Genomic DNA, 10,933 nt, shown 5'->3' on the forward strand with positions numbered 1-10,933 from the left:
TATTCGACTCCAGCGTCCCGCCCAGTCTTGTTTTCCGTCCCGACTCTTGTCCCGCAGAAGTTCATTTGGGGACAAGAATACATATACTGTATTGTAAGGTCCAAATAGCCCGATCGTGTTTTAAACATTTAACAACAGTCAATGGAAGTCGTGAGGGTACGGTTTAATAATTTTTTGAGTGTTCTTTGTTTGCTACCAAATGACAAAAAAATGGAATGAAAAGATGTCCCATCTTTTTCCAACCTACTATATTATTAGTTTATCTGAAACTGAAACCTTTATTAACCCAGTGTATTATTCCTGTATATCTCAACATAGGTACCACTGTGTAGCTTGGAGCCTTCAGTTTCTCGTGAGTTGTCACCCATAGCCCATCGTTGGCACCGATCGAGTTCAACCTTTGATCTCACCCACTCGTACGGTCTTTTCAGGAGAATGACTGGCGTTGGTGGGAGGCCTGAGGTTGTTATTGAAGGAAGCAATTCATTGGAAGGACCATGGAAGGTGAGGGTTGAGTTGAATTGAATGTAACTTGTTTGCGTGGTGGAGACCAAAAAAAAAACAGCCAGTATAACATTGTTGTTTTACTAAATGACGAGTTACTGCGTATGTAACTTTATAAGTGATTGATTTTTTTCCTGCATGGCTGACAGTTCAGACAACCATTATTATTTATAAGAGAAAATGACAACATGGACCATTTTACACCTAATGATCTGACCTATATCCACTATAAAGAAGTTAAATTAATATATTAAACTAATAATTGAACCAGGAGTATGAGTTCTACTACAAACCAGGGGACCGAACTTACCCTTTAACATGGACAGGTAACTTAGAACTTATTCCACAATATAAGATTTTAAATAACTTGCCTCTTATTATGTTGACTTGACTTTTTGTTTCATCTCTCCTAAAATTTCCATTAGCGAAATAAAAGTATGGTATAACAAGTTATTGTAACTTAGCTACACCGTATTTTTTTCTGACTGTTCCAGTAGTTATTACTCGCACATTTCCTTATGAAGCCCTGCTGGATGGCAGATGAAATGTCGGAAATACACTACATTTTATAGCAGATATTGTATAGCAGATGAGATTAATTACAATATGCCTGGTAGCAGAAGTAACAGAACAAACTGTTGCTGCAAGGCTATTACACTAGATGAGCTGCTAAAAATTAATAGCCACAGCTTATATAACCTTCATACAATCCCAGCACCCCACCAACCAAGACTAGATTGGCAGATGTGGTTTGCTTCACTATCAAGCTATCAACACAATCCCTGGATATTAAGTTTAATGCACAGGATACTACTTGGACAAAATGAAGGTAGATCACTTTATTTCATTTATTGGATATATTTGTCTGTTTTAACAAATGTAACTTTAAAAATCAGGCTTTAACTTTTTAGGGACGAGTAATATTTTATTGCAAGTGTAATATTTAACGGCTGGTGCATTAAACTACGTTTTTATGTAATATGTAAAAAACGTATAATTGTTTGTGTTCATGTAATATATATGTAAGAAAAATATATAAATTGTGTGTCTATAATATAATATAAGTTGTGTGTCAATTTTTTCCTATGAAAAAAATGGTTTTGGATTACTGAGCATATGGTAGAAGTGTACAAGACTGTATTATTTTTAGATATTTTTGATAAATGCGGCCAAAAAGGCCCTTTTTTTTAGATATTTGGCATATTAAACATTCCTTTGCCTTTACCCCACATATACCTCAAGCAGTGGACGTAAAATTTCAATATTTACAGTGTTGGACCTAATGGATAGAACGCGGAGCCCGTATCCTGTTTCTCCACCCAAATATATTCGCTCACAACTTTACCTTTACCATTATACAAAGCTTAATAAGAACAACAGTGCACCTCGTGCCTGGTGGACACGTACGCTGCAGAAAGAATATTCACCACCTATTACAAAGGATAATGTTGACCTGCTTGCGTTTCTAAACCATCATAATATGATGCCTGCTGTAAGTTGGGTTGTATTTTGAGTGTCTTTTTTACATAGTAACTTTAAGTTGAGCATTGTGGGTGTATGTGTCCTTAGGCAAGACACTTAATGGCATTTACTTCAATCTAGTGACTACTAAATGGCTTGTCCAAATTATCAACAACTGTCATTTCCCGGTCACACAAGTATAAAGCAAGTTACATTTATTCCTACTTGGGATATGGCCCCAGAGTTGCCTGGCCTGACTTTGGGATCACATTTTATTAGTCCTATAAAATAACCTCCCTATTACAGCCTTTACCAAAGAAACAACCACCACAAAGTAATGTGGTTCAAATGCTCAACCAGATACGAATATTGGCCAATCAAGTTTCTCCACCCTACTTACTCTGGTCACTTGCATTCACAGGTATTTATTCAAACTGTTTTAATGATAGAGTAGGGTGCGGTAGACAGGACATCTTTAGCACATAATGTCCAAATATCCTAATCGTGTTTTGAGCAATTAATAAATGGTCTATAGGAGTCTTGAGGATACGGTTTTATAATTCTTAGAATGTTCTTTGTTTACTACCAAATGGAATGAGAAAGTAGACTGAAAAAGTGTTCCATCTTCTTCCACCCTACTATATAAAACTTTCACTACTGGCCCTAATCGGGGTTTATTTTCCTCTACAATTGGTTTAAATGTTTAATCAAGGAAAAAAATATAGTTTATTCTTTTTCCACTGTATGTTTTTGTGTGAATCACAAAAGTGTTGGGCTTCTGGCTTAAACCCTAGGTCTTCTTAAAGAGAATAGAATATTGCCCTGTTATACAACATACATGTTGTCTACAATCATATACCTTGTCCTTAATTTTTCCTATGTGTTGCATGTATAGCCTAATATATATATGGTAGATATTAAGCGGTTTAGGGCTGAGGGACTGGATACCCCGATATATATTATGCAGTTTGCTATAGAAGGTTGTCTTAATATTTATTCCAGCATTGGCGATCGTTACACTTGGATCAATGATGAACAAGAAGAAAAAAATAAAGGATGCTGTTAACGCTAATGTGGTGCAAAAAGTTTCTTAACTATGTGTAATATAATGGTGTAACTGTAGAGATAGGGTATTGGTTTTTTACACTTTTATACACAATGTTAATATCTTAAGACCTGACAAACATCTGCTCCTACTTTTTGGAAACCAGGGTGCTCCTTAGACCATATCCTATGTTAAAACATGTCTCCTACTGTTGGCTGTTTAATGTAACATCTCAAGTTTGTTTTTTGATATGTTTATCCAAAATATTCACAAAACCTATTTCATGGCCTGTATACCTATGTTAGACACCTATGCTGATATATTGAGTTAATAATCATGATACAAATTTGCACATTCATCATTATATATTGATGGTATGTGCTAGATTGCCACGCTACTGCATGTTACGGATCTGTTGCAATATTTATGAAAAAAATATACGCAAAATATATTGAGGATAGAAAATCACTTTAATTGAAGACAATTAACACTGCATTAAATGCACAGTATCAAGCAGTGACTGCACAATAATAGGAAAGGCACAAATACAAAAGATGGTTTTACATCTGAATGGGAATCATACACAATACACACATAGCTACATTTTGGCTTATTTCGGAATAGGCGAATCAAAATGTTGCATTTTTGCCATAAACGAAAGTAATTCGATTTTAGACTAAAAGGAATAGAATCCGCCTATGGTAACAGTGGTAGCTGAATTTCTGGGTTGGATATCAGTTAATATCAGATATTTGGGTTAATATCCATGATTAAACAAAGTTTAGACTATTTGATGGGTTCAATTACACAGCAAGTTATCATACAGGGTGTTCGGAAAGTCACTGTGCACTGCTGTGATAATTTGTAATAAGAAGGGTCCAATCCTGTACTGATGCTAATGGGGTCACTTTTAACATCATTTATAATTGTCATTCATATTTAAGATTAGAATTCTATACTGAAACATGACAGTTTATTAAATATGTAAGTACAGTGACTTTCTAAACATCTTGTACTAGAAATAGGTACCAGAATCACCAGGCCTTAATTTAGGACTCGACTTCAATTTGGAAGATGACGATTAATAGGAGGCATTGGGTTGCTTACATTAATGCATTGTGAACCTATAAGCACAATCAAACCTAAACAGCTGTGTCAAGACTGCCAGTTTCAGCAAGCATTTTCAGCTTGTATTTTTTGCACAAATAGAAAAGATGAAAAAACATAATAATAGGATAGTTAGCAAAATAAGATCAGCTACTGGCACCTTCTCCTTTGGTAAGTGCTGGTCGTTTCGATATACCTGGTTTTTCATAAGTTTGCAAAATATCTGTAGAAAAACAATGAAAACCAATAATAGAAAGAGGTGGCAAACTGTTTAGGCTCCCGGCCTATATGACTTCTTGATCTGTAAACTCCAGACCATATTGTAAACTGCAGACCACATTAATTAAAAGTAATATTTTATAGTTTTACTCAATACAGCTAAGACCTTTATTTAAGTGTTGTTACAGATTTAAGACCAAGCCATGCAATAGAACCAGATTTTTCTGTGACAACTTTAATTATTACACTGGTAGCAATAGTGGTAGATTATACCCAAAAGCTATAAAATTAATTAAAAATCCCCCAACAAATAATCACCCACATAGTTACATACGTGGTAACTCGTGAGCAGGCAGGGGGTGTATGAAACATGACAACCGTGTTGTAACGACAGCACTTGCTCCATCACGCAAGAGTACATAAGTTGCATTTATTTATATTTAGCCTACCCAGTATTATCTTGTGCCATGGTAGAGTGACATAAGTTAAATGAGTCTTTAGCGCCGTGGTTGTTGTTGGAATTGAAGCTCGTTTTCTTTGAGGGGATGATGGAAGAGATACTGTAAGAAAAGGATTAAAATTAAGGAAAGGATTAAACTTTAATGAGAACACACCCATGTTTTAACTCTGCAATGGGGTGTTTGGTGTATAAGAAGACAGCCGTGCTATAACTTAACAGCGAGCATGAGGTGTGTGAATAAACCATGTGTGTCTGGTGTATCAGAAGATACCTATGTTATACCTCTACAGTGAGCATGAGGTATATATATGTTATGAGATTGAGACATGGCCTTCTCAATATGCAATTTATATAAAATGCTCAGAGACATAGCCTGACACATGAATATGCAGATTAACTCCAGGAGAATAATCCATTACCATTTTCTCTCTGCTCTGACTTGGAGTAAACAGCTGTAGGAAAATCTTTGTTTCCACCTGAAGGCTCATTGATGGATGATTCAGATTTTGATGAATGTAATGAGCATGAAGCTGATGTTGTTGTACTGCTGGATGCTTTGCTTTCATCACTTGCACACTGTACATGTATGGATAACATAATATATTGTATCTACACTGTATATGTATGGATACAGAATATATTATGTAGGCTTTGATGTGTGATATCCATAGACGCTAGTTAACAATCTTTTAATGGCTCAACTGGTATAAAATTGTAGTGTGTTTCCGAAATTTCATTTGCCATCTCGTAAGACTTTATCAGGAATAGAAAATACCTAGTAAAGAATTCAGTCGCTAAAAAAATATAAGAACGTCCAGTTTAAAACAGAAGACTTACCTCAGTTGATTTATAATGTGCAGTATCTGAGTTTGATTTTTGTATAGCCATCTCCGCATAACCTTTCCCACCAGGGCCTTTCATTCTCACAAACTCAACGCTGTCACTTGTTTTATATAAACCAAGTGTCATGAACTGTGTGAACTTGTTTGGAGCCTTTGTCTAATAAATGTGAACAGTTCATTGTATGTATTTATAATCTTCAACGAATGAATGTAATTTATTTATCCTTGCATGGCCGGAAAATGATAACATGGGTGTTCTGTTTCATACACCTCGTGCCTGTTTATGAGTTACCACATATGTGTAACTTTGTGGGTAATTGTTTTTTACTGTATGGCTGACAGTTTGGACAACCCATTAGTGACCATTGGTTTGGAGTAATGACAGTTAAGTGCCCAAGTACACAAACAGTCAACACCCACTAATTAGAAATCCTGCTACAAAAAAACTCACCCTTCTCTCATACACCTTGACCAAGGAATCATATTTGACCGAGCCAAGAAATATAACGCTGCTGAGTTTTTTCGATTTATCGCTTGCAATAACTTCTACACAAACTATTTCCCCTTCATGTAAAATCAAGTCACTCCAAACCTGGCGGAATACAATGTATGGCAGTAATAATTTCAATTTTGAAACCATGTAAGTAATCTTGCATTACAAAATGAGAGCTCATCAATATTTAGTAGGGTGGGGAAAATGGGACACCTTTTCATTCTATTTTCTCATCCCACTTGGCAGTGAAAAAAAGTACATTAAAAACAGAAACATTTTAATCATTAGGGAAAAATCACTTGAATACAAGATCTCTTTTAGATGAGTTAAATATTCAATCTAATATTTCAAGGACTTTTAACAAAACTTGATGATTGAACTGACCTCATCGAAACTATCAATAGTGAAGAATATATTGGGATACGACATTTCGGTTCCTCCTTCTTTGTTCTCCATATTATGTCTGCTTGGTGAAGCATAGACATGCTAAAGAAGTTTGTTTTTAGACCCTGAACTATATATATTGTATATTAAACTTATAATTTAAAGTTTTAAACTGCTGGATTTTTTTACAATATGTGAAAAAATAAATGTTCTTATTTATCCTCGAATGGCGGGCAACTTTAGTGGCTAGACCACGTGGGTTTACTTTAAAACACAAAGTTTTTTATACCTGTGAAACTTTTTTATGTACTGTCACATCTCCTTTAGGGTTCCCAGTCTCTGCCTTTGTGCATATAGCGCATGTGAGAGTGTATTCCATCTAAAGTCATTTTCAAAGTTTAAATATAAATGAACGTAACTTGCTTTATCCTCGCATGGCCAGAAACGACAGTGGTTATAACACAGGTGTTCATACACGTCATGCCGGTTTGCAAGTTACCACCAATGTATACTTTGTAGGGGATTGTTTTTTCTGCATTTCTCCAATGCTAAGCGAATTAGAATACTACATATCTTTATTGAAATATAAATGTTTACTTGAGCCTTCTTTTACCTCACAAACATACATAATACCTGTTGTATGATCATGTTTAGATAAACAGTCTCTGTCCAATCATAAGCTGGGTCACCCAGACCCGGGGCATTCATTGATTCTCTCCTATACACCACAACTTCATTCTGTGTGAAAATAACAAATTAATGAAGTGACAAACAGAATACATTATTCACTGATAAAGTCTTGACAAATGGCAAACGAAACGTTGGAAATACACTGTGTTTTTATACAGGAACGAGCATATTAAGCCCTTAAAAGAATATGCCATTAACAGTAATAACATTATTTTATCACTTATTTATTCTTGTGTGGATGGTTAGGATTGAAAAGATTACAGAATTAAATTTGCCTAATTTGAGCATGACAGTTATATATGGTACCTAATATAACTATTTTATGTGGGTAGGTTCCTCAGTGTGGCACAATAAAATATGAACTGGGTGACAAAGTTGTAAATGTTTTATTCAATTCAATTGGATTATTATTCTGACCTGAGATTCCAAAGATTCCGTCTTTTTAACATAGAATAGCAGATCATCATGATGTGGGTTGTTTGCATGGAGGAAGTACTTGGCAAATATTTGTGTCCAGAATGCAATTGGTGCAACGTTTACAAAGCCTGTATTGTGTGAAGTGCAAATAGGTATTATTATTGTTTTTGATATGAAGAAAAACAATATCTTAAATCATGTTTTTTTGTCGTTATATTTTCATTTAAGATTCATACAATTAAAATCACCTAAGTCTGGCCTAAATCCAAGGTTGACAAGGACCTCACCCTTAGAAAAAATCAATTGTTGCTCTATTAAATAACACAAATTACAAATTAAATTATTGTAAAGTAGAAACAGGAACCAGCCATTTGATATATGCAACATACAGTGTGTTTTATGTCACATTACAAAACAAGCTAAACAAAATATTTTATACAAATGTTACCATCTGATTGCTGTTTCTGGTCATTTGAAACTATTTCGTTCATCATTTCCATAAAAGAACTAGAAGCTGGCAATGTAGCCATCTCAGCATGCAAGGTGTTTTAAACCCCTTTGTCTAACTTTTATAGTGAAACTTTAACGGTTTCCGCCAGAAATTCAAGAATTTATAAACATTCTGCATCGAATTTTAATATTAATAAAATATTAAAGTCTTACCACAGCTTATGTAGCACAATTTTGTTTCCTACTTACGCAAAAACCGCCAATAACTAAAGTTGCTTCTGCAACAGTTCAGCTTAAACTGACATAGTTTGTCATTCTAGCGGATGGCATTTAACATTTAGTGACGTTTTAGTATGGGGAATTTCCCCGTTAGAGGACGGAAATTTTTTGAATTGATTGGTTTGATTAATTACAGATAGGGGCGTGGTAAGTTACTTATTTATATAGATATGTTTTATTAAAACATAGCGTATTCAAAGATTAAGTAAACCGTGTATACTTTATAGGGTACGATTTGCATTAGGTTAAGCCTGAGACCTAGTCGTAGAACATAGAATTTGTACAAACATTCGTTTTTAAGATACGTTTTAGCATTATAGTTTAGTGATCTTATATTTATATGTTGTGTGTATAAATTTACATTAACTAAAGTGTGACATGGAGGCATCGATTCTGAATTCTACATCAGTTTAAAGTAATGTATAAACATTCATTTTTAAGATACGTTTTAGCATTATAGTTTAGTGATCTTATATTTATATGTTGTGTGTATAAATTTACATTAACTTACAATTTCAGAGTGCAGCAGATTCACGTGGGATAAAGTGTGACATGGAGGCATCGATTCTGAATTCTACATCAGTTTAAAGTAATTTGTATAAACTATTTGAATATATCATAAACTCATTATATCAGTGATATCAGTCCATATTGTAGTTGTACTACGATGTAAATTTGTTAAATTATATTTCATACACAGAAATAATTGATTGATATTCAACAAACAAGTTCTTCCGTGTTTACCATCCAAAAAAACATCTATTTTATCCCAAAATTCTCTACGATGAAAAGGCTTTTGATTGTGGCAGATGACTTTGGATACGGATATCAGCGCAACCGTGGGATTGTTGAATGCTTCCTAAAACAATCTATATCTGCTGCTTCTATACTTGTTAACTGTAAGCATAGTGAGGATGCCGTGAACCTTGCCTTGCTACATAACATACCTGTGTCTTTGCACTTTAATATAACTCAGGGAAAACCTACTAGTGATATTAACAAAGTAAGATCTCTAGTTGGTGATGATGATATGTTCTTGGGTAAATCAGCCTCTTGGAAAAATACAAGTTATCTACAAAGTGAAATTAAATTAGAGCTGAGTTCACAAATCAATTGGTTTGAGAGAAAGTTTGGTAGAATGCCTGACAGGGTGGATGGTCATCAGCATATACATGTACACCCAATGGTTAGGAATGCTTTTGCAATCACATTACAAGAACGAGGAATTAAACATACTAGGTTGCCTGTGGAAGATATAAGTTCAATATTACATCATGGGATGCCTCAGTCAAGGCTGCGGTTCCATGAACAAATTCAAATGGAATCAAAAATTGCTGCTCTTATTTTTGACCAACAGTGCATTAAATACACGCCTCATTTTATTGGGTTGAATTTTGTTGGCAAAGCTATGAATTTCACTCTATTGCAAAGGTCACTAGCCAATATATACAAAAATAAGCGCAGTGCAATTTGTGAGCTAATGTGCCATCCTGGGTATAGATGTGACAAAAACTCAGATGGATTTTTGCATGAAACAACAGCTGACGATTTCTCTTGTTCTCCTGACAGAGAGCATGAGTTAAAAGTATTAACCTCAAATGCAATGGCTGCCTTTTATAAATCCGAGAATATTTTACTAAAATATGAATTAAGTATACCACTTTAAATGTAGCAAATTCATTTTTATTTTCTTAGTATCAAGTACTATGTGAATCAATTTTTATGTTTATGAAGCAGTTCGTTTTGTACTTAAGTTTTGGTATATGTTTTTCTGAAGTTGTTATAATCATTTAAGTTGCAGTTCCTTTTTTAAATTTTTTTCTAGCAGTTTTATTTTTTCTGTATGTCAAAGCAACAAAATTAAATTAATTTTTTTAAAAATGTAAACCAAACGAATATAAAATCCCTATATGTTCTATGTGTAACTTTTGTGTTAAACGATTTTTGTTTTAAAATAAGCAAATGTTAATTTAAATTACTATTACTACCTATGCTTTGAATGTGGTACTTTTATGTGTTATATGTTAGTGCAATAAATGACACATAATATAAAGTAATGTATATTTCACTCTATTAAGTTTTGAAAAGCCCAAATAAAATCCCAGTATTAATTTCCTACTATGTGAATATAGTGTAACTATTCCCTTGGTTATATGTTAAAATTACTTCATACAAACAAATATTAGAGAAGATAAACTTTCCTAGACATTAGAGATATCTCTCCCTTACAGTTTTACCCCAAGGCGTATTTCTGTGGGCACCAAACTTTGGGTACAATACACAACATAATGACACTGTTACTAGCCATATCATGGTGTCTGTTATGTCCTGTGGCAGTTTAAGAATATGTTTAAGTTTATGTAGCGTTTGGAGATACTTTTAAAACGGTTAAACAGTTTAAGAACGGTTGAACACATTTGTAAACGTTTTAGTTGTTAGCATTTACTAAAGGGGTATTTGGTTTATAATATACCTATTTTTGGCAGAAACTTGGTAATATTACTCATACGCGGGAAATTATCAATACAGCAAAAAAATGTTTTGAGCGTAAATAAAGCGGAAACCCGCTCTATTTTATTTCG

General features: G+C 34.0%; 3 protein-coding genes across 6 annotated transcripts in view; 2 read left to right on the forward strand and 1 right to left on the reverse strand.

Moving 5' to 3' along the window:
- Positions 1 to 3,470, forward strand: part of LOC100178519 (lipase maturation factor 2-like) — an 8,515-nt gene extending 5,045 nt beyond the window's left edge. Inside the window, exons 13-17 of the mRNA XM_018816403.2 lie at positions 776 to 830; positions 1,220 to 1,333; positions 1,776 to 1,996; positions 2,272 to 2,386; positions 2,968 to 3,470. Of these exons, the coding sequence (XP_018671948.1) occupies positions 776 to 830; positions 1,220 to 1,333; positions 1,776 to 1,996; positions 2,272 to 2,386; positions 2,968 to 3,059 (597 nt within the window). The 3' untranslated portion in view covers positions 3,060 to 3,470. The remainder of the gene's footprint in view (positions 1 to 775; positions 831 to 1,219; positions 1,334 to 1,775; positions 1,997 to 2,271; positions 2,387 to 2,967) is intronic.
- On the reverse strand, positions 3,464 to 8,244 carry LOC100180882 (uncharacterized protein KIAA0930 homolog). The gene is made up of 10 exons (XM_026839300.1): positions 8,071 to 8,244; positions 7,623 to 7,750; positions 7,149 to 7,253; positions 6,805 to 6,894; positions 6,516 to 6,617; positions 6,090 to 6,230; positions 5,634 to 5,795; positions 5,216 to 5,372; positions 4,786 to 4,896; positions 3,464 to 4,340 (listed from the first exon to the last, which is right to left on the reverse strand). The coding sequence occupies exons 1-10, from the start codon at positions 8,150 to 8,152 to the stop codon at positions 4,264 to 4,266; spliced, it is 1,155 nt and encodes a 384-aa protein (XP_026695101.1). The 5' UTR covers positions 8,153 to 8,244; the 3' UTR covers positions 3,464 to 4,263.
- Positions 8,245 to 8,391: 147 nt separating this feature from the next.
- LOC100186417 (carbohydrate deacetylase-like) lies at positions 8,392 to 10,462 on the forward strand. 4 transcript variants are annotated; one of them, XM_002130859.4, is made up of 3 exons: positions 8,392 to 8,498; positions 8,871 to 8,940; positions 9,052 to 10,462. In XM_002130859.4, exon 3 carries the CDS (start codon positions 9,136 to 9,138, stop codon positions 10,015 to 10,017), a length of 882 nt encoding a protein of 293 aa, XP_002130895.1. In that variant the 5' UTR covers positions 8,392 to 8,498; positions 8,871 to 8,940; positions 9,052 to 9,135; the 3' UTR covers positions 10,018 to 10,462. The 4 variants fall into 4 exon arrangements, with proteins under 4 accessions (XP_002130895.1, XP_026695103.1, XP_026695102.1 ...); XM_026839301.1 differs by lacking the exon at positions 8,392 to 8,498 and adding an exon at positions 8,659 to 8,766; XM_026839302.1 differs by lacking the exon at positions 8,871 to 8,940 and having other exon boundaries at positions 8,480 to 8,498.
- The last annotated feature ends 471 nt before the right edge of the window (positions 10,463 to 10,933 follow it).

This window comes from Ciona intestinalis, unplaced genomic scaffold (genome assembly GCF_000224145.3).
Source record: "Ciona intestinalis unplaced genomic scaffold, KH HT000184.2, whole genome shotgun sequence".
NCBI classification, from domain to species: domain Eukaryota; kingdom Metazoa; phylum Chordata; class Ascidiacea; order Phlebobranchia; family Cionidae; genus Ciona; species Ciona intestinalis.

Bases quoted from the DNA above. Each gene is read 5' to 3' on its own strand.
- LOC100180882 (XM_026839300.1), bottom strand. From the start codon at position 8,152: ATGGCTACATTGCCAGCTTCTAGTTCTTTTATGGAAATGATGAACGAA. The intron at 7,751-8,070 runs GTAACATTTGTA...CACACAATACAG, and splicing joins CCAGAAACAGCAATCAGATG to GCTTTGTAAACGTTGCACCA. The intron at 6,895-7,148 runs GTATTATGTATG...AAATGACTTTAG, and splicing joins TAAACATGATCATACAACAG to ATGGAATACACTCTCACATG.
- LOC100186417 (XM_002130859.4), top strand. From the start codon at position 9,136: ATGAAAAGGCTTTTGATTGTGGCAGATGACTTTGGATACGGATATCAG.